Source organism: Dama dama, chromosome 24 (genome assembly GCF_033118175.1).
Source record: "Dama dama isolate Ldn47 chromosome 24, ASM3311817v1, whole genome shotgun sequence".
Classification (NCBI taxonomy): Eukaryota; Metazoa; Chordata; class Mammalia; order Artiodactyla; family Cervidae; genus Dama; species Dama dama.
The window spans coordinates 31129264-31156616 of NC_083704.1; the positions used below are offsets into that span (position 1 = coordinate 31129264).

General features: G+C 36.1%; 1 protein-coding gene across 1 annotated transcript in view; it reads right to left on the minus strand.

The window, feature by feature from the left end:
- The window catches only part of CHL1 (cell adhesion molecule L1 like), a 219151-nt gene that overhangs the window by 70559 nt on the left and 121239 nt on the right, over window positions 1-27353 (minus strand). The window contains exons 4-6 of the mRNA XM_061128058.1: window positions 16671-16851; window positions 11238-11343; window positions 7931-8118 (exon numbers count right to left, since the gene is read on the minus strand). Coding sequence (XP_060984041.1) covers window positions 7931-8118; window positions 11238-11343; window positions 16671-16761 — 385 coding nt within the window. The 5' untranslated portion in view covers window positions 16762-16851. The remainder of the gene's footprint in view (window positions 1-7930; window positions 8119-11237; window positions 11344-16670; window positions 16852-27353) is intronic.

Consider the following 27353-nt stretch of genomic DNA (forward strand, 5'->3'; position numbering starts at 1 on the left):
ATAGAGAGAAGGAAGAATAGGACAGGATAATATCATTCTCACCTTTAACACCCTGATTAATATATTTGACAGTCAGAGTCTCTTCCAAACAACAAAAAATGCTTTTAAAATTCCACAGAATTTACACATGGATATTCCTAACATTACTGATTATTACTAATTTTTCTTTATAATAGTCAAAAGTTAGAAAGAATCCAAATGGACACCAACTGGTGAATGGATAAACAAAATGTGGTATATATCTGCATCATTATTATATGAATATTATTCAGCAATAAAAATGAACAAACTACTGATTTATCCTAGAACATGAATGAATCACAAAAATCAGGCTAAGTGGAAAGAAGCTAGATGGAAAAGATCACATGTTGTATGATTTCATTTACATGAAACATTCAGAAAAAAACATTTCTAGAGGCAAGCGTCAGACTGGCGAGTGCCTGGGTGTGGGGAGAGAGACTGCCTAATCTTTCAGGGATGAGGGAAATGCTCTAATACTGGCTTCTAATGATAGTTGAACTGAAAATTTTTATGATAAAAGGAACCTGTGTACATAAGCTGGTAAAATTTATGATGTGTAAATAATACACAGAATCTATAAGAAAAATTAGTATAGGCTAAGATAGACTAAGAACGTTAAGTGGAGAAGGCTGATCTGTGCCCTCAAGGGTAAGTAAAACTGAACAGCCAAAATGGAATTATTTACATCATCATTCTAACTTCACTGATATCTGTCATAATGAAGGCAAGAAAATAGCTCACCTTCTCTCCAGACTCACTGACCACACCCACAGGATTTAGGTTTCTTGGGTATAGCCTTTCTTTTGTTCACTGCTGTATCTCAAATTACTAGAAAAGTGTCTGACACATGAAGGGAGTTTAATGAAGATCTGTTGAATAATTCACAGCCTAACTTAGCATGCCGTATCTTAGAAAATCCATTCAATTGAATGATTTTCTCCATATTTGAAAACAGTACATTGTGTTTGGTTGTTTTATTTTCTAGTTTACTCTTTCTTTTCCTGGCAAAGTCAACTGCAATTTTGTTAAAAGTAGATAACTAAACACAGTGTATAAAGTTTTCTGTCTGTAGGGGGTAATGACCAGATTTTCAGCTACTGCACCTACGTTCAAACTTAGAATCAAGCCTTTAAGTTTGTTCTAAAGAAAAGTTTAAGAAATGAGAGTTAACAGAAAAAGAGACAAACATGTATAGAACAGACTTTTGGGCTCTGTGGGAGAAGGCGAGGGTGGGATGTTCTGTGAGAATAGCATTGAAAGTATACTAGCAAGGGGAAACAGACCGCCAGCCCAGGTTGGATGCATGAGACAAGTGCTCGGGGCTGGTGCACTGGGAAGACCCAGAGTGTTGGGATGGGGAGGGAGGCGGGAGGGGGGATTGGGATGGGGAACACATGTAAATCCATGGCTGATTCATGTCAATGTATGGCAAAAACCACTACAATATTGTAAAGTAATTAGCCTCCAACTAATAAAAATAAATGGAAAAAAAAAGAAAAGAAAAACAAACCAAAAAAATGAGTTAAAACTTTAAAGTTTTACAAACTTTAAAACTCATATCACAGAGTGTAATATAAATGAAGAATCAATTCTCTACACCTTAAGAGAAGAATCAATTGATAAAACTTGTAGGAAGCCTTAAATGGTCTCTGATTTATAAACTCCTAAGAACTGGGCTGATGGTCCTATTCAACATATAAATAATTGCAGAAAGGTGTTAGATGATGAAGTAATTTTAGGAGGAGCTGGAAATGATGCATGAGAAACCTAATTTACTTTCCTCTTTTCTACAGCACCAGAAAAAATGGTGCAATTATCCACTACATAGCTCAGATTCAACTCTCATCTCTTAATTACGATACTAGCCAATTCTGGCCAGAATTACCCTTACATTGTTCATGCCTTCACTTGGTCTGCTTTGATAATGACAGAAAACATTTTCTTTTCAAAATCCTTTAATTGCACAACCTTATACTAAAATGTACCATTTCTCTGCTATAGGTCTAGCAACTGCCTGTTCCTTTGTGTCTCCATAGCAACCACTAGAATTCAGGTTAGGGATCAGCCTAATGCCTTGTCTGGTACAACAGATTTTTTTTTTTTATATCTTTCTTTCCTCTCCCTCGGTCTCCTACGTCCTCATCTTACTTCAGTTAATTATCTTATATACTTATCAATCTATATTATACACTATATTATAGTTTATAATAATATAAATGATGCAATATAGTCTATAATATAGAACTATAACTATGGCTGTATTGTTATATCTATGTGACTTTATGATTCTCAATCAGTGTTCTAACCTAGAATTCATGAACATTCACTACTGTCATTTCAAACCCAAACTCCAGAGGCCAGTTTTCAAGTCTGTATGTCACTACTCTGCCCACTACTATGCCCTAACATCACACTTAATAATTCAGTATATCTAAGACAAATCAGTATGTTACATACTAATTATTTTTGTATATATAAAGACCACATAAAATAAATGTAAAGAATAAAAAGAAAGACATGCAACACTCTTTACCCACCACCCATCATAAGAGAAACAGAAAAGCACTGTTACCTTTCTATCTGGTGTAGATAGATTATTATAGTAATAATCCTCCCTGTTCCACATCCCGTTAGAGGTAACTACCATCCTAAATTTTGTTTTCATCATTCTCTTGTTATGCATTATGATTTTACCACATGAAATGATAATCCTAAATAATATTCTATTAATTTTTACATATATTGATCTTATATAAATGAAATCACATTTTATGTTTCTTTTAGAGATTTGTTTTCATTGTTCAGCACATCTCTAAGGTTCATCAGTCTTCACTGCTGAGTAATTTTTGTATGAATATGCCACAATTATTTCATTATGTCACAAATGAACTTGTGTTTTTGTTCAGTATATTTCTAAAACACAAACAATGCTGCCACAGCTATTCCTGGCGCACATGGGTAAGGGGCACATGCACATGAGCAAAGAAGAGGAATTTCTGGGCATTGGTGAGAGTATCTTTGACTAAGCAGGCAGCGACCAATATGCTCCACAGTCCAAGCAGTAAACTGTACTCTCCATGATGGATACGTGTTATGCGGCCCACAGTTCAGTTCAGTCGCTCAATCCTGTCCGACTCTTCGGGACCCCACGAATCGCAGCACGCCAGGCCTCCCTGTCCATCACCAACTCCCAGAGTTCACTCAAACTCATGCCCAGCAAGTCGGTGATGCCATCCAGCCATCTCGTCCTCTGTCGTCCACTTCTCCTCCTGCCCACAAAGTACCACGTAAAATTGCTACTTTCAGATTCTGCTGTATTTCCCAATTTTGTAGGAATCAAATGCTTTTGTTATTTAGGTTACAATAGCTCTATTTCTGATTACTCATTATATTAAGCACATTTTTATATTTGTATTGAGTATTTCAGTCTGAGGTACAAGTTTATATCTTTTGCCACTTTCTTTTTTGCTTTTTACTTGATGGTGGTGGCTTAGTCACTAAGTTGTATCTGATTCTTTGCGACCCCATGGACAATAGCCTGCCAGGGTTCTCTGTCCATGGGATTCTCTAGGCAAGAATACTGGACTGGGTTGCCATTTCTTTCTCCAACTTAGAGATCTGTAAAATTATTTATAAATACATTAATATTATCTTCAGTTATATTCATTTGCAATGTTTTTTCTGGATTTTTTAAATACCCATTTCTGAATTGTATTTTGGTCATATTTGCTTCATAGCTAATGTATCATCAAATACTGAAAAACAGTCTGAAGTTTCAGGTATAATGTTCCATACATGCTGATTAGCTAGAGCTTGTGATTGGGTACTTTTAATCTCCATGTACTTTTCTAATGTTTCCTCTGCTTGAGCTCCCAAATAATGAAACACATGTTACATCTTTCACCACTATGGTAGATTTGTCTATTTCTCTTTGTGCTTCTATTTCTGCTCCATACACTTTCATATTATGTATGCATGGTACATTAATCTCCAGGGAGCCTTTATAAAATAAAGTCTATTTTGATTGATATTAATAGAGCTATATGTACTTTTCTTTTGAACAGTATTTATTCAATAAATCTATCTATCTATTAAAAAGATGAAACATCTTTTCCCCCTTTTGGTTTCAACAATCTTATTTTCTCATGATTTAGATGTGTAATGTGGTAAATAGCTTATAACTTTTTAAATTTTGGAGCATTTAGTCTATTTACTTTCATCTTTAATTAACAATATGTTTAAATTTATGTCTATAGTTCTTTTTCTCTCTTTTCTTGCCTTTTTCTTTTTCTTCTTGATAGCAGAGCTTGATAATCACTCACATTTTGTTCTATATGTATAGTGTAACTATTCTATACATTTTAAGACACATACTTGTTAAGATTTTGAATTTGAGTTATAGTCTCTTCTCTAGAACAATACAGAAAACTTAAAAAATTTAAACCCAGTTTCCTGTCCCAACTTTAAGGATAACACACACATGTTTTTCATTTTTTGATCTCCCCCGGTTTCTGTACACTCTACTCCCCCAACATAAGGTGTCCATATCCTGAAAGGTCTAGAACTCTGCAAGAAGAAATTATAAAACTGTCAAGAGTTTCTGTTTTGCATCTAAGAATTTTTTCTTCAAAGCCTTTGGTTAGAATCAAGTAGTACTGGATACCTTAAAATTCAGGAAAATGACCAAATGTGAAAGTCAGTATTCAGAGATCCCATGCTACAGAGATCAGATCTGGTAATAAGTAAGTATTCAAATGGGTATATCTTTCCTTTTCTCTTTTGCTTTTCACTTCTCTTCTTTTCACAGCTATTTTTAAGGCCTCCTCAGACAGCCATTTTGCTTTTTTGCATTTCTTTTTCTTGGGGATGCTCTTGACTCCTGTATCCTGTACAATATCATGAACCTCCATCCATAGTTCATCAGGCACTCTGTCTATCAGATCTAGTCCCTTAACCTATTTCTTACTTCCACTGTATAGTCATAAGGGATTTGATTTAGGTCATACCTGAATGGACTAGTGGTTTTCCCCACTCTCTTCAATTTAAGTCTGAATTTGGCAATAAGGAGTTCATGATCTGAGCCACAGTCAGCTCCCGGTCTTGTTTTTGCTGACTGTATAGAGCTTCTCCATCTTTGGCTGAAAAGAATATAATCGATCTGATTTCAGTATTGACCATCTGGTGATATCCATGTGTAGAGTCTTCTCTTGTGTTGTTGGAAGAGGGTGTTTGCTATGACCAGTACATTTTCTTGGCAGAACTCTATTAGCCTTTGCCCTGATTCATTCTGTACTCCAAGGCCAAATCTGTCTGTTACTCCAGGTGTTTCTTGACTTCCTACTTTTGCATTCCAGTCCCCTATAATGAAAAGGACATCTTTTTTGGGTGTTAGTTCTAGAAAGTCTTGTAGGTCTTCATAGAACCGTTCAACTTCAGCTTCTTCAGCATTACTGGTCAGGGCATAGACTTGGATTACTGTGATACTAAATGGTTTACCTTGGAAACGAACAGAGATCATTCTGTCGTTTTTGAGATTGCATCCAAGTACTGCATTTCAGACTCTTTTGTTGACTATGAGGGCTACTCCATTTCTTCTAAGGGATTCCTGCCCACAGTAGTAGACATAATGGTCATCTGAGTTAAATTCACCCATTCCAGTCCATCTTAGTTCACTGATTCCTAGAATGTTGATGTTCACTCTTGCCATCTCCTGTTTGACCACTTCCAATTTGCCTTGATTCATGGATATTCCAGGTTCCTATGAAGTATTGCTCTTTTTAGCACCAGACCTTGCTTCTAACACCAGTCCCATCCACAACTGGGTGTTGTTTTTGTTTTGGCTCCATCCCTTCATCCTTTCTGGAATTATTTCTCCATTATCTCCAGTATCATATTGGCGCCTGCGATGGCACAGGAACATGTGGATCACAATAAATTGTTGAAAATTCTGAAGGAGATGGGAATACCAGACCACCTGATCTGCATGTTAAGAAATCTGTATGCAGGTCAGGAAAGAACAGTTAGATCTGGACATGGAACAACAGACTGGTTCCAAATAGGAAAAGGACTATGTCAAGGCTGTATATTGTCACCCTGCTTATTTGACTTATATGAAGAGTACATCATGGGAAATGCTGGGCTGGAGGAAGCACAAGCTGGAATCAAGATTGCTGGGAGAAATATCAATAATCTCAGATATGTAGATGACCGCACCCTTATGTCAGAAACTGAAGAACTAAAGAGCCTCTTGATGAAAGTCAAAGAGGAGACTGAAAAAGTTGGCTTAAAGCTCAACACTCAGAAAACTAAGATCATGGCATCCAGTACCATCACTTCATGGCAGAAAGATGGGGAAACAGTGGAAACAGTGGCTGACTTTATTTTGGGGGGCTTCAAAATCACTGCAGATGGTGACTGCAGCCATGAAATTAAAAGACGCTTACTCCTTGGAAGGAAAATTATGACTAACCTAGATAGCATATTAAAAAGCAGAGACATTACTTTGTCCACAAAGGTCCATCTAGTCAAGGCTATGGTTTTTCCGGCAGTCATGTATGGATGTGAGAGTTGGACTATAAAGAAAGCTGAGCGTCAAAGAATTGATGCTTTTGAACTGTGGTGTTGGAGAAGACTCTTGAGAGTCCCTTGGACTGCAAGAAGACCCAATGAGTCCATCCTAAAGGAGATCAGTCCTGGGTGTTCACTGGAAGGACTGATGTTGAAGCTGAAACTCCAATATTTTGGCCACCTGATGCGAAGAGCCGACTCATTGGAAAACACCTTGATGCTGGGAAAGATTGAGGGCAGGAGGAGAAGGTGATGACAGAGGATGAGATGTTTGGATGGCATCACCGACTCAATGGACATGGGTTTGGGTAAACTCCGGCAGTTGGTGATGGACAGGGAGGCCTGGTGTGCTGCGGTTCATGGGGTCGCAAAGAGTCGGACACGACTGAGTGACTGAACTGAACTGAATAAAGAAGTTGCTTACTCCTGGGGATATTTACTGATAAATAACAGCTTTAATGGTAAGGGAGCTTGTAATTTTCCATGGTTATGATGTATGGAAGATATTACTAACATATACTAATATGGCTGGGCACTCATACTGAAGTTAGGTGGGGCTAAGCCATTTGTTCTGCTCCACCTAAGAAGGTGAGTAGAAGCTGCCTGTGTAACTTCTTGTGGGAAGCAGTGTTCTATACCCCCACTCTCTGACCCAGATGGTACAAGTTTCACATGGTACAGAGACAGGATGATGGTATACCCATCAGTTAGGATCTCTGATAAGCTACATGGAGAACAGTTGCTCTGAAGAGCTGCCAGACCTACAGCAAACTGCCTCATCAAGGAACAACCCTATATTAACACAAGGGCTTGGGGATTACTTGTGGCTGAAGCATAACCTAGCCAAATCTAATATATTTAACTTCATTCGATGAAGCAAAACAAATACTATTTTTCCCCATGTTACATGTATTATTAGTGAAACGCCGTGAAACAATGTCACTTTCAAGGTCATCAACTTCTAAATATCAAGACCTGGAAGATAATTTCCCCTATAAATAAAATATAAGGCAATTATAAGTTGATTAAACTAACAATCTTATTTCATTGCAGCCTAGTATAACTCCTACTAAACTTCACTAAAATATTAAATGAAATCTCTGTAATACTTACTGTTGCTGCCTATTAAGTTGTTAAGTTGTGTCTGACTCTTTTGCAACCCCATGGACTATAGTCCAGCCAGGTTCCTCTCTCCATGGAATTCTCCAGGCAAGAAGACTGGAGTGGGTTGCCATTTCCTTTTCTAGGGGATCTTCCCCAACCAGGGACTGAACCCACATTTCCTGCATTGGCAAGTGGCTTCTTTACCACTCTGCCACCTGGGAAGCACTGAAATACTTACTAGGAACTATAAACTCGATTTCTTCTGACATAGCAATCCCCAGCTTATTAGAAGCAAAGCAGCGGTATTTTCCTTGAAAGTGAGATATGTGCCCGTCATTTGGTATCCTGAAAGTCCCCCCATTGTTAGATACAATTATCCGAGGGTCAGAGAGATTAAAAGGCTTGTCATCCTTATTCCACAAGAATCTGTAAGATAAAACTAAAGTTAGCAACCCTGAAAAAAATCATAACTTATTTTCAAACAAATATACAGGAATAAGAAAACTGAGACATTTGAAAATAAAAAAGTGTTTATACACATCTATTTAACTGAATATAACAATACAAAAAAAGTATCTAAAATAATCTGAGAAATCTTATAAACTGCTGTAGATTTAATGTTTATGTCTCCCTAAAATTCATATGTTGAAGTCTATTTCCCAATGTATTGTAATAGTATTTGAGGGTAGGGCCTTGGAGAGGTGATTATGTCATGAGGGTGAGGTCCTCACAAATGGGATTGGTGTCCTTATAAAAGAGATCCCATTCTTGCTCCCTTCTGCCATGTGAGGTTCCAAGAAGATGACTGGCTGTGAACAGCAAGCAGGTCATCACCAGACACCAAAGCTGTCAGTGATACTAAATCTGTCAGCGACTTGGTCTTGGATCTTCTCACCACCAGAGCTGTGAGAAATATGTGTCTGTTGTTTAAGCCATTCAGTCCATGATATTTTTATTGTAGCAGCCAGAACTGATTGATACACAAGCCATGAAAAAGCTGTGACAATTGGAAGGGGAAAAAAGCATAGGTTTCATTCTGTTCTTTTAAAATTAAAGATATATTTTAAAACTTATCTAATTAAAAAGATAATGTAGGATCTTTACTGATATTTGAGATATTACATTATTTGGAGACTAAAAATTATAAATATACAATATGTCCATGTATGTGTGTATGTGTGTATTTGAGAAGAGCTCACTCAAAATTCAAAAACACACAAGCAATTATTATCAAATTGGGTGATATAGTTTATCAATATTTTTAGACATATTTGTAACATAATTGAGACCACAATGAGTGTATAATTTTTCCATTTGAGTTTTTCCAATTATTACAATGCCCTAAAGATAGATTTTATGACTATATTATCTTCTGTCTTATGGTTACTAATTAATTTACCTAACCATTTTCACTTTTTCTCTTTTATGAACAATATTGTTACAAAAACTCTACATATTTATTTTGGGTGGTACTTTTCCAAATATTTTATTAGGCTAATTCCTTAAAAGTGAGATTGATAATCCAATAACATAGGAAATATTTCATCACTTTTGATAAGCACTGAAGAATTATATTCCAGAAAAAACATACACAATTTAATTCCCACTCCCATATGTAACAGTGTCAGTTCAATGGACATGGTTATAAAAAGGTTTTTTTTTTTGTTTTTAATCTTTAAAATTGAATAGATATATAGTGACTTCCCAATTAGATTTTATTTTATATATTAATAATGCATACCAATTTGAATACGCTCCAGGATGACATAGTCTTATATAATCTGACGCTTATTCAAAAAGAATAACAAAATCTTATGAGACATAATTTTCTTAGGAGCATGCCTGTCTCCTGACAACTTCTCTTACTTCTTTTCTCTCTGCATATTTTATATTTTTTTGGTTTTAGGTACAAATAACATATAGAATCATTTCTTTAAAATTCTAATACCTTGACTAGGATAACTCTGTATATTCAAAATTAAACATTTCCAATTTGTGCCATGTTATATCTTTTCATTCATTCAAGTTTTCTTTAATCCTACTACCTAGTATACATGCTACATAATTATGTTACATAGTTTTTGCTATATCACTTTTGGTGATATTGCTGTTACTAACAAATGGAATTTCTGGATTTGTTCCTTTTACTATTATGATGGGATTTTTTTTTCTTTCTTGTTTTCTAATTATTTTCTGTTTTACATAATAAGGCATTTATTTACACCTTTAAAAAAAGAAAAACTGACCACTTATTTCATATGTATAAAACTTTGCTTTTGTCCATTGAATTTTATTGAGTTTTCAGATATAATATCAATTATCTAATGAAAATAATAATGTAGTATTAAGTATTCTTTCAGTATCTATAGTCATTAAAAAATTCTTACATAACTATATTAGATATGACTTGAGAAGAATAAATAGTGCTAATAGCAGATACTTAATTCATGATTTTGAATTAGTAGTTCATAATTAAACTTGATACTGGATATTGACATGATAAATATAGCTCATCATTAACAATCTCCCATGACTGTATGGTCTTATCTCCTGATATAATCAAGCTAACCAATGTTTATATATAATAATATTGATTGATCCATATTTGCAGTGATTAATACATTCTCCTTCATTCCGTTACAATTTACCCATATTCACATATATGAAATATATTATAGTTGGTAAAAGACAGAAAAATGACAATTAAGAATGTTAATGATTCACTAATAATTTTTAAAATTATTAAGCAATTATCAGGCAATAAAAATGTTATTCACAACACAATTTAAAATAATTTCCATTCTTTCATCCTTGATGAATGTAAAATGATCAGGTAAATCAATAAAAGTCTGTAGGTTTGCTTCTCATTCTAGAATCATTTAGAACCTTAAAAAACTTGAATTCTCTTCATATCTTTTTCCTCCTTAATTTCAGTACTCACACAGTTCTTTCTCTCCAAACTAGTAGGTACTTAGAAAAAACTTTCAGGGATTATAATTACCTATAGTAACAATTTTTTCATTAATAATAAAATACTAGATAAAATATACCATGTCATTTGTATTTTGCCACCTGAGTTAACATCTCTATAACAAATTTTAAAATATCAAGTAACAAACTATTCACTGAACATATGTGTCACATTTAAGACATGCAATAATAAATATGTATAGAATAACATTTACAAATATATTAACTTTGGTTTAATAAATGCAACCTTTCAATAAGTAGAATAAAGTATTTTCTATTTTCTATCTAGCTTGTTCACCCATAAATAACTGGTGTATGTTTCCACAGTACCAAAGCGTATGCTAAATATTTAACGTTAAGATGATTTATGATAAAAATAATTTTAACTGGCAAAAGAAGATGCGTAAAATAACCAAGCTTTGTTTTTATAGATGCAGCTATCATTCACTTGGAAATTTTTACTTTCAATAATGTGTAGATTTATAGTCCAATAAGCTTATAAAGATTAGAGTAAAATTTAGTATAAAGGATTGTATACTTTTAAACAACTACTTAGTTTGAAAAAAAATACTCACTTTGGTTCTGGATTTCCTTTAGCTACACATTCAATTTGAAAATATTCATCAAAAGGAAAGGCAACTTGCACTGTTGACTGCTTCACGATTGTTGGAACCTGTTGAACTAAATATTAAAATATGTACTTAAATCATGTGCTCTCCAAAAACTGGTTGAAGTCAGTTTAGCTACAACAAAAATAATTTAAACACTCTTTCTATATTAGTAAGTACAATTAGAGAACAGCTCTGACCTCCTCTTTGCAAAATGTAGTTAGCGGTAGGGAATATACTTCACTGCATCCATCTAGGTTGTCATATATTTTTATAAACCCAGAATAATGTAACAATGTAATTTTAAAACATCCAAGTTTATATTGGCATTTCACCTATGTTGATATGTTTATGCATTTTTACTTGGTTTGGTCATTGGCAATTGACAATGTTTGGTCACTGACCATTATTTGATAACTTACCTAATAATTTTATTTTTGGAAATTGACTATTTTTTCATTCCTCAAGTATATAGATCTTTCCTTTATTGAATTAGTTACCTATGATAAATTTATAGGCATGGATACAAATGGTAATGACCCTGGATAAATGTAAACATGTCAAAGAGGATATTTACCACAAACAACCTATGAGCATAGCAGTTTCCCACAGTCATGCCATGAATGAATAACAGCATATTTAAATGATGAAATATTTTGCTAATGATTACCAAAAAATAACCCTTTCCTCTTTATTTTTATTTCCATTTATTGATTTTGTTATATTTCCCCTGAGCTTGTTTTTCATTTGTTCACTTCCAATTTATAAATTTTTTTAATATATTTTTCCACCTTGGGAGCTTGAGGGTATTCTCCTCCTTATAGAATTTAACACTAATGATTGTTAGGCTAAAAATAATAGCTAATATATAACAGTTTCTTTGAAGAGGATTCCACAAATTCAGATACTCCTTCATCTTGTGATAATTTTTTTTTTCATTTGGACATGTTAAATATCTTCCAGACAAATATAAGAAGTAGCGGATAGCTTTGTAGCTCACCAATCCAAGCAGAGGGATGGCATTTCTGAGAATTATGACCATAAAATAAACGTCCTAACGCTGAAGATTCAAACTTGGATTAAGTTTTTTTTTTTTTTTATTCACTGTTTTTATTTTATTTTATTTTTTATTTTTTTTTATTATTATTATTATTTTTTTTTTTCCAGTGGGTGGATTAAGTTTTAAAACAGGACACCAATCATGATATATGTTAAAAATCTGTCATGGAGCATTCAATAGCTTTCAAAGGAAAACACTACAATTTTAGTACATCTGTAACAAGCTCTGTAAGAAAACAGGATTGAATTCGTAAGAAAGCATAAATGGTTCAGTAGCTGAAACCTGACTTTGGCAAATAGGCTCTGAGAAAGCATTTTCTGAGTGTGATACACACGGGTGGTATTCCACAGTGGAATTACAAACAGGCCCCAAACCCTGTGACCCTAAGCCAGGCTCGGAGCCACACTCTACTTTTCTCATTTGTACAATTAGAGACTCAAGCCAAGTAAACAGACATTTTGGTCATTGGATCCCTTTGCCTTCTTAAATATTATATCTTCCAGTGGTTTTGTAAAGGTAGGTTGTATTTAACAATATTTACCATATTAGAATTAAAAGTGAAAAATCTTCTAAATATTCACTTAAAACAATCCTATTATGTGTTAAAGTAAATAACATTTCATCAAAAATACTGAATGCAGTGAGAAAAGTGGCATTGTTTTACATTATTACAAATCTCTAATATCTTAATGGACAACGGCTGGATTCTCGTATCTACCTCTGTACTCCATATGTTACAGTAAGTTGTTTGTTGCAATAAATGAAGAAAAGCCAGCCTTACATAGATGTGTACCTAAAATATGGCTGAGATATTTTATAGTTCTTTCTGATTTTTGTGGGCTTCGCTTGTGGTTCGGCTGGTAAAGAATCTGACTGCAATGCAGGAGACCAGGCTTCGATCCCTGAGTTGGGAAGATCCCATGGAGAAAGGAAAGGTATTCTGGCCTGGAGAATTCCACAGACTACATTCCATGGGACCTCAAAGAGTCAGACATGACTGAGAGACTTTCACTTTCAGATTTTTGTGGGAAATGTTTTTGGATAGTACCCCAAAACTCACCAAGTATAGTTTCTTAAAGGTTTCTTGCAATATGAAATCTGAAACTCTATGGATTTCTTTTCATATTCTGTCAAATTAAAATGTTTTATGCACGGGTGCTTTTTAAATCATGCATGATTTTGTGACATGTAATATTCATCTGGAAAAACTATCAGTTAACTGAGTTATGTAAATCTTCCAGATACTGACACATGTCATTACACAATATTAAAATTTCACATTTGTTAATATCATTGATCGTAGAAATGTCTTACTGTGGAGATGCTGTCAGCCTCAGTAGAGGATACAAGCTTTGCACAATTCTAATATGTGCCTAAACACTCATATTTTATCACTGACAATACATATTATCAGTTATTTCTGTTGAAGTGACAGGCTCCCATGGTTCATTTTGGGGAAAATATCCATCAAAGTAATGCAATTTTGCCCATCAGTAAAAATGCTATCTGGCATGGCACTCACATAATGAAACAATCAAGGAAGGCAGACTGTCATAGTCCTTTGTTACATAGCAGAATTATTTTATATTTATTTCCAAATTCATCCTACAGAATATTAAGAAGAATGTACTCAAGGATGAAGATTTAATAAAATCAATAACGCTTAACTGCTTCAACAAGGACAGTTCAGTTCAGTTGTTCAGTCGTGTCCGACTCTTTGCGACCCCATGAATCGCAGCACGCCAGGCCTCCCTCTCCATCACCAACTCCGGGAGTTTACTCAAACTCATGTCCATCGAGTCGGTGATGCCATCCAGCCATCTCATCCTCTGTTGTCCCCTTCTCCTCCTGCCCTCAATCCCTCCCAGCATCAGGGTCTTTTCCAATGAGTCAACCCTTTGCACGAGGTGGCCAAAGTACTGAAGTCTCAGCTTCAGCATGAGTCCTTCCAATGAACACCCAGGACTGATCTCCTTTAGGATGGACTGGTTGGATCTCCTTGTAGTCCAAGGGACTCTCAAGAGTCTTCTCCAACACCACAGTTCAAAAGCATCAACAAGGACAGTCTTAAGCAAAACTTTTTCTTTTTAGAATTTTTGTTGTTGCTATTTTAATGTAAGTATATGGTCCTGGGGAATCCCATAAGTTTGGTGCCAATGCCTTGATCTGTGCTGGGCAAGTACCTTTCTAGCACCATTGCTTTTGGAACATCAGTGCAGAGTGGAATATCAACATGGTGGAAAAGTAAAAAGTGACATCTTGGTATTATTATGAAACATTCGATCTAATGGACTGCCTGAACAAATCTCTGTGACCTGGAGTGGTCCATGAATCACATTTTGAACACCAGTGGCCAGCCTAGTATAACAACTCAGCCATTTCCAATTCTAAAATTCAATTTTCTTTACTTTTGCCTAACGAATCTGATAACTGAATTTTACCAGTTTAGTGGCAATAGCCCAAGTTCAGGCTTTATCCACTGGATATTTATAAACACTTTAATAACATGCGGAAAACATTCATAACTTCATTGACATTTACCTTGTTTCTGACTACCACCTCTTTCTGTGTAGAGCAGGTCTTGAGCATATTGCAAATTCATATTATCTAAATGTTGTTACAGTTATATGATGAGGGGTGATGCACAATAGCAATGGTCCCTAAGATATCACCTAGTAACTTGTGAACAACTTGTTTATTAGAACATTATTCTTTGTTAAATTTGCTAAGGTTGTAAAGTCTCAGCCATAACTAATTATTCAGGGAATGAAGCTAATAACCTTTGGGTGTTTATAAGAATATATATTCTACATTATAAATCTTTTCCTCCATAATTAGGCCAATTACAGAGACACCAAACTCGTTGACATTCAAACTGAATACCTGCCTTACTTCATTTGCCAGTGAGAGCTCTAGAGTACTGAAATAAATGGGTAATTTTCAGATGTTCTGAAAACATGTCATTAATATTTTATAACAACTGTTGTCTAAGGACATTACAGCATGAAAATGCATAAGTAACTGAGACAGCCAGAAATTAAAAAAAAAAAATGTGTCTTATGTACTAATACAAAATTTCCTATCACCACTGATGAACTGAATGAAAAAGATGGAAGGAAAATGTATAGTCTCTGCTCAGAAATCTGAATCAGGAATCCCAGTACATCTTTGGCACTACTGGGAAGAAAATGTAAAATTATTAACCTCTTTTCTATAAGGATCGCTAAGAACCTTGCTCTTAATTTGGCACTGCATATTCAAACCCAAAGAATCAACTAAAGATGTATCATTTCAGGTTTTCAACCAGTGTTTGTACATATAGGCCAATATATACAATGTGTAGGCTAACAGATTTTCACTTTGAATAAAACAGAACTTTAAATTTGTACATCTGTACAATAGGTCTGAGTTGTCAAGACTAATCCTTTGATGTTTAGATGATCTGCAAAGAATATTTCCAATGCTAAGACTATAATGATCAATATATCTTATATTATGACTCTCCAAATTAGGTATAAAAGAGACAGTAGGGATCAATACTTGAACTGTATGGATAAAAATATGAAAATAATCCCAAGTGCTTATAAACAAGAGAAATTCTCCTAAATTGTACTTTAAATACTTGATACATTATTACATAAATTGTGTTTCCAGGTATGCTATTTTTCAACTTCTAGTTACTATTTATAATGGTTAACTATTTATAATGGTTAAAGATTTACATCCATTTTTATTGATACCAACATATGCTAAGATACATATACCCCCTAAATGACTAACATTTTGATATGCATTCACCCCATAGAATGCTTTAAATTTGCAGAGGTGTTATCATATTACATTTTTAGTTGTGTACTATGAAAATGCATTTTAAATATTTTTCTAATTATTTTCATTCTTGAATAGATAATTATTGTGAAAAACAATACAAAGTTCATTCAGCTCCTCTTTTGTCCTGATTGGTTGAATGCCATTAACTTCTGAGTCACAACTCTCTCTATAATAAACTAATCAAATACATAAAAGAAATAACTGTTGCTAACATTGCAGATTACCTTACATGGTAAAATATCACCTGATCTATAGGTTATATTTCTTGTTATGTGCCAAGTTTGCCTAAGAGTATAAAAGCCTGAGCTGCAAAATTAATTAATTATAGCAAGCAGCCAAGTATAAGCCTTCTGAAAAATTTAAAAGGAGAACATGAATTCCATGTAGATTACTGTAAGATTGGTAGAAATATGGCAGAAAAATCACATGTTCAATACATAATTATTCAACTTGAAAATCAAAATGCAAATATGGGCTTCCAAAGTAGGTATTGAATGTTGTCACTTTACCTGAAAGTGGTATATCAACAGCTGTTGAGAATTTTAACAGGAAGAAAATCAGAGATGTGATTAATCCTCTTCCACTTAACAATGCCTCCATTGCTCTTCAGGAAGGAAGCAGCCCAGAAAGAATGAAAATTTTAATGTCTTCTCTTACTTTTGATGGGAAGCTGGCTACAAACAAACAAACCTGGAAACAAAGAAACAAACAAAAAGACTAACACATACTTTAAGCTCATGTACTGCAAATGGTCAACATAACAGCAGTTTAATATACTTTTCTGTTGGCAATAATTTCCTCTTTATGGAACTGTTCTCAAATAACTCCACACAAATGTAAGTTTTTCCTCTTTGTATTTAAAATAAAGGACAGTTGATATGGTAAACCATAAACTACTCCCATGATTTTTTTTTTTTTTTTTGATCAGAGGAATTTTTACTTGGAATGTACTCTAGTACACTCTAATGAATGTCAGTGGCTTTGAGAGTAACTTCAGTTAGGTAATTTCATTCAAAAGGTGACTGCTTTTCAATCTTTATTTTAAGCATATAACCTCATTTGAGATATTCACTGTCAGAAATTTAATATTTTATTTCCCTAGCAAAAGAACTTTTCATGTTCAAAATTATCACACTAATAGAAAGTGAATAGCAGGATACAGGGAAGGGAATAAGGAAGAATGAATGGCTAAGGACCAGCCACTACAACTAAAATTCATGAATCCAGACTTGCCTCAAGAAAAACATAAGAGCATCAGCTAATTTCCACTTCAGCAGAAAGTTTATTCATTCCATGTTGACAGAAATATACTAAGGGTTAAAATATAAATTTCTCCTTACTTTTGTGATTTTGTTTTTATTCTGACACATGATAATAGATATTTAAACATTATTTATCATGTAGTTTTATTATACTTTACTGTTTTATAACATATTTTATTATATAATATTCATAATACATTACATATTATTTAATAGTTTATAATAATGTACTGTTTTATTATACCATTAGACCATTCAGGGATGACCTAAATCAAATCCCTTATGATTATAAGTGGAAGTGAGAAATAGATTCAAGGGATGGATCTGGTAGAGAGTACCTGAAGAACTATGGATGGAGGTTCGTGACATTGTACAGGAGGCAGTGACAAAACCATCCCCAAAAAAGAGAGAAATGCAAAAAGGCACAATGGTTGTCAGAGGAGACCTTACAAATAACTGAGAAAAGAAGAGAAGCGAAAGGCAAAGTAGGAAAGGAAAGATATACCCATGTGAATGCAGTGTTCCAAAGAACAGCAAGGAGATAAGAAAGCCTTCCTCAGTGATCAGTGCAAACAAATAGAGGAAAACAATAGAATGGGAAAGACTAGAGATCTCTTCAAGAAAACTAGAGAGATCAAGGGAACATTTCATGCGAAGATAGGCACAATAAGGGACAGAAACTGTATGAACCTAACAGAAGCAGAAGATATTAAGAAAAGGTCGCCAAAAAAAAAAAAAAAAAAAGTGGCAAGAATACACAGAAGAACTGTACAAAAAAAGATCTTCACGACCCAGATAACCATGATGGTGCAATCACTCACCTAGAGCCAGACATTCTGGAATGTGAAGACAAGTGGGTCTTAAGAAGCATCACTACAAACAAAGCAAGTGGAGGTGATGGAATTCCAGTTGAGCTATTTCAAATCCTAAAAGATGATGCTGTGAAAGTGCTGCACTCAATATGCCAGCAAATGTGGAACACTCAGCTGTGGCCACAGGACTGGAAAAGGTCAGTTTTCATTCCAATCCCCAAGAAAGGCAATGCCAAAGAATGTTCAAACTACCACACGATTGCCCTCATCTCACATGTTAGCAAAGTAATGCTCAAAATTCTACAAGCCTGGCTTCAACAGTACATGAACCCTGAACTTCCAGATGTTCAAGCTGGATTTAGAAAAGGTGGAGAAAGCAGAGATTAAGTTGTCAACGTCTGGTGGATCACTGAAAAAGCAAGAGAGTTCCAGAAAAACATCTACTTCTGCTTTATTGATTACACCAAAGCCTTTGACTGTGTGGATCACAACAACCTGTGGAAAATTCTTCAAGAGATGGGAATACCAGACCCCCTGACCTGCCTCCTGAGAAATCCGTATGCACGTCAAGAAGCAACAGCTAGAATCAGAGATGGAACAATGGACTGGTTCCAAATTCGGAAAGGAGTACATCAAGGCTGTATATCGTCACCTTGTTTATTTAACTTATATGCAGAGTATATCATGTGAAATGCTGGTCTGGATGAAGCCCAAGCTGGAATCAAGATTGCCAGAAGAAATATCAATAACCTCAGACATGCAGATGACACCACCCTTATGGCAGAAAGTGAAGAGGAACTAAAAAGCCTCTTGATAAAAGTTAAAGAGGAGACTGAAAAAATTGGCTTTAAGCTCAACATTCAGAAAACTAAGATCATGGCATCTGGTCCTATCATTTCATAAGAAACAGATGGGGAACCAGTGGAAATAGTGTCAGACTTTATTTTTGGGGGCTCCAAAATCACTGCAGATGGTGATTGCAGCCATGAAATTAAAAGATGCTTACTCCTTGGAAGGAAAGTTATGACCAACCTAGACAGCATATTAAAAAGCAGAGACATTACTTTGCCTACAAAGGTCTGTCTAGTCGAGGCTATGGTTTTTCCAGTGGTCATGTATGGATGTGAGAGTTGGACTGTGAAGAAAGCTGAGCACTGAAAAATTGATGCTTTTGAACTGTGGTGTTGAAGAAGACTCTTGAGAGTCCCTTGGACTGCAAGGAGATCCAACCAGTCCATCCCAGGGGAGATCAGTTCTGGGTGTTCACTGGAAGGACTGATGCTGAAGCTGAAACTCCAATACTTAGGCCACTTCACGTGAAGAGCTGACTCATTGGAAAAGACCCTGATGCTGGGAGGGATCGGGGACAGGAGGAGAAGGGGATGACAGAGGATGAGATGGCTGGATGGCATCACCGACTCAATGGACATGAGTTTGAGTAAACTCCAGGAGTTGGTGATGGACAGGGAGGCCTGGCGTGCTGCGATTCATGGGGTTGCAGAGTCAGACATAACTGAGCAACTGAACTGAACTGAGTAGTCAGTCCATTGTGTGTATGTATGTGTGTATATGTGTGTGTACCACATCTTTGTCCATTCATTTGTTGGTGGATACTTAGGTTGTTTCCACACCCTGGCAACTGTAAACAATGCTGCAATGAAAGGTTGGTCTGCATGTGTCTTTTCAAATTAGTCTTCTGTGGTTTTCAAAGATACATACCCAGGAGCGAAAAACTGGGTCATATGCTAGTTCTATTTTTATCTTTTTGAGAAATCTTCATACTGTTTTCCACAGTGGTTGCACCAATTTATATTCCTACCAACAGTATATGATGGTTCCCCTTTTTCCACATCTTCGTCAATATATGTCATTTGTGTTCTTTTTTGGTGACAGACATCCTGACATAATAAAGGCCATATATATATGACCATCTCATGGTCTTCCCTGGTGGCCCAGATGGTAAAGAATCTGCCTGCAATGCAGGAGATCCTGGTTCAATCCCTAGGTTGGGAAGTCACCTGGGGAAGGGATGACTACCCACTCCAGTTTTCTTGCCTGGACAATTCCATGGACAGAGAAGCCTGGCAGGCTATAGTACATGGGGAAGCAAAGAGTTGGACATGACCGAGAGACTGAACACCAACAGGAGGTAAAAGACCTTACTTGGAAAACTAGGACACTGATGAAAGAAGTTAAAGATGAAACAAACAAATGGAAAGATACACTGTGTTCTTGAATTAGGAGAATTAATATTGTTAAAATGACCATAGTACCCAAGGCAATATACAGATTCAATGCAATCTCTATCAAAATACCAAGTGCATTTTTTTGTGGAACTAGAATGAATAATTTTAAAATTTGTATGGAAACACAAACACCCCGAATAGCCAAAGCAATCTTGAGGGAAAAGAACAGAGCTGGAGGACTCTCCCTCCCTGACTTCAGAGTATACTACAAAGCTACAGTAATCAAAGCAGTATGAGACTGGGACAAAATCAAAACACTGGTCACCGAAACAGGACAGAAAGCCCAGAATAAGCCCACACACTTACGGTCTAATCTACAACCAAGAAGGCAAAAAGACAGGATAAGCAGGCAAGAATACTCAATAAGTGGTCCTGGGAAAACTGGACAGCTACTTGTAAAACAATGAACTTATATTTTTCATATATAAAAATAAACTCAAAATGTATTAAAGACTTACATGTAGCTGATATTAAAAGGTTGAGCGAACCAAAAAAAAAAAAAAAAAAAGACTTACATGTAAGACCAGACACTATGCAATTTCTAAAGGGAAACATCAGCAGAACATTCTCTGACATAAATTGTTAAAATAATTTTTTGGATCTGTCTCTTAAACCAGAGGAAACAAAAGCAAAATTAAACAAATGGGGCCTAATTAAATTTAAAAGCTTTTACACAGCAAAGGAAACCACTGACACAATGCAAAGGCAGTCTATTAAATGGGAGAGGAAAACATGCAAATGCTATAATGTATCCCTGAAAATGAATTTGCTTTAAAATGTGATAATTATTTTTTCCAGGTACTTTATTTTTTTCTGTAAAAATAATTTACTTATTTATTCACTACAACTAGTAGAAAAATAAATGTAAGTAGAGTCAGGTAAGCAATTTAATTTATATTTAACCCCAATATCTTGAATTTTTTTATTTCCTGTCAAGTTGTACCTCAAGATATTATGCACTAGAGCTTTTCATACATTTATGCGAGTAGGTAAAATCCAAAGTAGTAACTAATACCACTGTGTTACTATTATAAAATAGAAAGTCTTAAAAGACAACAACCCATCTATATTTTGACTAAAGTTATATTTATCACGAAGGAAAATACTCCCAACCTCCCTACAAAATGTCATGAATCTTTGTTCTTAGAGTAATGCCAATTTTACTTTGTCTTATCTCATTTGACCCATTTGTAAAATGAAAAAAAAAAAAAAAGAAAACTAGCCTTGTGTGGTTCAGAATATTTCCTACAATTAAAAATAACTTTTGTTGGTAATTAAAAGTATTTTCAAATAGGTTATTATGTTAAATGACACCATTTTCCTGGTGAAATGAATTATCCCAATCAACAAAATAAAATGTGGAAAAAAATTGATTTCATTATAAAAAGCAGAACATTGCCTGAGGACAAAAACTCAGTTCTACATTATTTGTAGAGAGAGGATGAATCATTTAGCTATTTCTAAGGTAAAAAAGTAAGATGAAAATGTTAATTCCTTGACCTTTTAATTTTCCTTTTCCTTCTCTCAAAACACTGTGATAATGGTAATCTAAATTCATTGTTTACAATTATATATAAATATTTACCTGCAATTTATTATTTAATATTCTGTTCCATTAATAGTCAATACTGATTTAATAGTCAATGCTGATTTATTTATTTGAACAGTCCTCTATCTGTAGGGAGTAAGGCTTTCAAATGCTATTAAGAGATCAAATTTCCAGATTAATCTATCTTCCTACCCAGAAATAGAGAATAAAAATACTAGACAGTCAAATAAGTGAGAACGGGCTTAATTTCAATTAATTACTGATTTAGGTTAGTGAGCTCAACTGTCTCTAATTGCCATGGTAAAGTATCTCATAGATATGAATTGTTCTACAGTGACAGTATGACTTTTGGAATTTTAACGATTTTAACCACATGGTCTTGATCCAAGAAATTCTCTCATAAAAGCATGCCACATCGAAGACTTGGCTTAAAATAAGCATATAAATTCAGCCCCATAACAAACAATGATAACATCCTTAGTTTCCAGAATAGGGGTAATGGTTAGTTTTATATCTGACCTTATCACCTGCAGGGATTAGCTTCAATTTACCTGAGACTTATATGTTAAGAGGCTGTTACATAAAAGTCACTGGAAGTTAAAATATGACCCCCTGCAAGGAACACTCCATTAGGTGATGATGATGACAGCCCCACACACCTTTCATACTGAAAAGGGAAAGTCAGTCATAATCTCACAGTCAGAAGGCATAAAAGGGCATACTATTTAGTAATGAGGTTTTACAACAGTACAATAACAATAAAAACACATTCTCATTTATCTTTATCCAAAGAATACAAATTTAGAGAATCACTGATGGCTCAACAGTAAAGAATCCGCCTGTCAATGAAGAAGACACAGGTCTGATCTGTGATCCGGGAAGATCCCACATGGCCCAGGGCAGCTAAGCCACAGCTGTTGTGTCTGTGCTCTGGAGCCTGGGAGCCGCAACTACTGAGCCACCGGCTGCAGCTCCTGAAGCCTGCGTGCCCCTGCGATGGGAAGCCTGCACCCTACAACTAGACAGTAGCCCTGACTGTCTGCATCTACAGAAATGCCTACACAACAACAAAGACCCAGCACAGCCATCAATTAAAAAAAAAAAAAATTTAAAGAATATGAATTTAATGCCTTACATCAGAACTCAAAATAAAAGTCATTATTGGAACTCAGGATGGTGCTGACACTAAGACAATAAAAAAATATACTACTAAACCATTTTTTGAGGCATAGTCACATAAAGCTGATTAAATGACATTAACTCAGATCCAAAAAAGAACCAACGAATTTTCATGAATCTGGACCAACTGGGCTATATCTTCCTGCCATACTAGATCCTGCTCAGAAAGAAAATATTCATGACATCTCACTCAAAAGGAAATGGATGTCTCACTGTTATTAAATTGACCCTTCCTGACTTCCTTAACTTTTCCAGAATGACTAGCGTGACAACAACTAGGAACACATTGGTTTCAACAGAAACATGGATAGGCATGCATACCACATGAGACACTTCTAATACAGCAAGAAGAAAATGAAGGTCTTTGTTTCCCCAAAACAGCAGCCTCTAACATATACACATCAACAATATTAGAAAGTGAACCTGTAGATCTGTCTCATGTTCTTAACACAGCTTCACTGTGGTAAATCTGTGAACAACTTACTCCCTTACCTTAAATCCACTTTCTGCTCTGAGAACTGGAGGAGAGGTGGCTTAGCCTTCTCATTCCACCTGGCCTCCGTAAGTAAATGTCAAGATACTGCGGTCTGCTGACCAGCCACAAAAGAGAATAATATGTAGTAAATAAGAATATGGAGAATGGAGTCAGTTTATCATGACTTGAAAGCAATCACTCACTAACTATGTAGCCGTGGGCACTTCACTTAACCTTTACCATTCACCTCTATAAACGAATATGAGTTAACACCTTGTACGCATCCTTAGCGAGTGTTAAGTGAGGTAATATATGTTTAGCGTATTTGAGTGAGTGAGTGAGTGAAAGTTGCTCAGTCGTGTCTGACTCTTTGAGACCCCATGGACTATATAGTACATGGAATTCTCCAGGCCGGAATACTGGAGTGGGTAGCCTTTCCCTTCTCCAGGGGATCTTCCCAACCCAGGGATCAAACCCGGGTCTGCTGCATTGCAGGCGGAGTCTTTACCAGCTGAGCCACAACTGACGCCCAAGAACACTGGAGTGGGTAGCCTATCCCTTTCTCCAGCGGATCTAGGAATTGAACCAGGGTCTCCTGCACTGTAGGCGGATTCTTTACCAAATGAGCTATGAGGGAAGCCCTAGCACACATGACAGGATAATAAATGCAATTTACTACTAGTGACCCTGACGGTAACTTTGTTGTTAGTGGTAATTAGGATATAGCCTCTGGTAATAATATTTTGATTCAAAGAGTACAGATAACCTGTAGGGCTTTTATTAGAGTAATAAAATCATATTGACTTAAAACACTTTTCACTCAACTATCTAGTTCTGTTCAGTTCAGTCGCTCAGTCATGTCTGACTCTGAGTGACCCCATGGTCTGTAGCACCCCATGATTCCCTTGTCCATCACCAACTCCCAGAGCTTATTTAAACTCATGTCATTGAGTCAGTGATGTCATCCAACAATCTCATCCTCTGTCATTCACTTCTCCTCCCACCTTCAATCTTTCCCAGCATCAGGGTCTTTTCAAATCAATCAGTTTTTTGCATCAGGTGGCCAAAGTATTGAGTTTCAGCTTCAGCATCAGTCCTTCCAATGAACACCCAGGACTGATCTCCCCTGGGATGGACTGGTTGGATCTCCTTGCAGTCCAAGGGACTCTCAAGAGTCTTCTCCAGCACCACAGTTCAACAGCATCAATTCTTTGGTGCTCAGCTTTCTTTATAGTCCAACTCTCACATCCATACATGACTACTGGAAAAACCAAAGCTTTGACTAGACCAACATTTGTAGGCAAAGTAATTTCTCTGCTTTTTAGTATGCTGATCATGGCTTTCCACCAAGGAGCAAGCGTCTTTTAATTTCATGGCTGTCGTCTCCAACTGCAGTGATTTTGGAGCCCCAAAAAATAGTCTCTCACTGTTTCCATTGTTTCCCCATCCATTTGCCATGAAGTGATGGAACAAGATGCCATGATCTTAGTTTTCTGAATGCTGAGTTTTAAGCCAACTTTTTCATTTTCCTCTTTCAATTTCATCAAGAGGCTCTTCAGTTCTTCTTCATTTTCTGCCATAAGAGTGGTGCCATCTGCATATCTGAGGTTATTGATACATCTCCCAGCAATCTTGATCCCAGCTTGGGCTTCATCCAGCACAGCATTTCACATGAAGTACTCTGCATAGAAGTTAAATAAGCAGGGTGACAATACACAGCCTTGACATACCCCTTTCCTAATTTGGAACCAGTCTGTAGTTCCATGTCCAGTTCTAACTGTTGCTTCTTAACCTGCATACAGATTTCTCACGAGGCAGGTCAGGGGGTCTGGTATTCCCATCTCTTGAAGAACTTTCCACAGTTTGCTGTGATCCACACAGTCAAAGGCTTTGGCATAGTCAATAAAGTAGAAGTAGATGTTTTTCTGGAACTCTCTTGCTTTTTCAGTGATCCACCAGATGTTGACAACTTGATCTCTGGTTTCTCTGACTCTTCTAAATCCAGCTCAAACATTTGGAAGTTCAGGATTCACATACTGTTGAAGCCAGGCTTGTAGATTTTGAGCATTACTTTGCTATCATGTGAGATGAGTGCAATGGTGTGGTAGGTTGAGCATTCTTTGACATTGCCTTTCTTGGGAACTGGAATGAAAACTGAGCTTTTCAAGTCCTGTGGCCACTGCTGAGTGTTCCACATTCGCTGGCATATTGAGTGCAGCACTTTCACAGCATCATCTTTTAGGATTTGAAATAGCTCAACTGGAATTCCATCACCTCCACTTGGTTTGTTTGTAGTGATGCTTCCTAAGACCCACTTGACTTCACATTCTAGGATGTCTGGCTCTAGGTGAGTGATCACACCATCATGATTATCTGGGTCATGAAGATCTTTTTTGCATAGTTCTTCTGTGTATTTTTGCCACCTCTTCTTAAAATCTTCTGCTTCTGTTAGGTCTGTATCAATTCTGTCCTTTACTGCGCCTATCTTTGCATGAAGTGTTCCCTTGGTATCTCTAATTTTCTTGAAAAGACCTCTAATCTTTCCCATTCAATTGTTTTCCTCCTTTTCTTTGCACTGATCACTGAGGAAGGCTTTCTTATCTCCTTGCTATTCTTTGTAACCCTGCATTCACATGGGTATACCTTTCTTTTTCTCCTTTGCCTTTCTCTTCTCTTCTTTTCTCTGCTATTTCTAAGGCCTCCTCAGACAACCATTTTGTCTTTTTCCATTTCTTTTTCTTGGCAATGGTTTTGATCACTGCCTCCTATACAATGTCACAAACCTCCGTCCACAGTTCTTCAGGCACTCTGTCTATCATATCAAATCCCTTGAATCTACTTGTCACTTCTACTGTATAATTGTGAGGCATTTGATTTAGGTCATTCCTGAATGCAGAGTGCATCATGAGAAATGCTGGGCTGGAAGAAGCACAAGCTGGAATCAAGATTGCCGGGAGAAACATCAATAACCTCAGATATGCAGATGACACCACCCTTATGGCAGAAAGTGAAGAGGAACTAAAAAGCCTCTTGATGAAAGTGAAAGAGGATAGTGAAAAAGTTGGCTTAAAGCTCAACATTATGAAAACTAAGATCATGGCATCTGGTCCAATCACTTCATGGGAAATAGATGGGGAAACAGTGGAAACAGTGGCTGACTTTGTTTTTTGGGGCTTCAAGATCACTACAGATGGTGATTGCAGCCATGAAATTAAAAGGCGCTTATTCCTTGAAAGGAAAGTTATGACTAACCTCGACAGCATATTTAAAAGCAGAGACATTACTTTGCCAACAAAGGTCCATCTAGTCAAGGTTATGGTTTTTCCAGTAGTCATGTATGGATGTGAGAGTTGGACTGTGAAGAAAGCTGAGTGCCGAAAAATTGATGCTCTTGAACTGTGGTGTTGAAGAAGACTCTTGAGAGTCCCTTGGACTGCAAGAAGACCCAATGAGTCCATCCTAAAGGAGATCAGTCCTGGGTGTTCATTGGAAGGACTGATGCTGAAGCTGAAACTTCAATAGTTTGGCCACCTCATGCATAGAGTTGACTCACTGGAGAAGACCCTGATGCTGGGAGGGATTGAGGGCAGGAGGAGAAGGGGACAACAGAGGATGAGATGGCTGGATGGCATCACTGACTCGATGGACATAAGTTTGGGTAAACTCTGG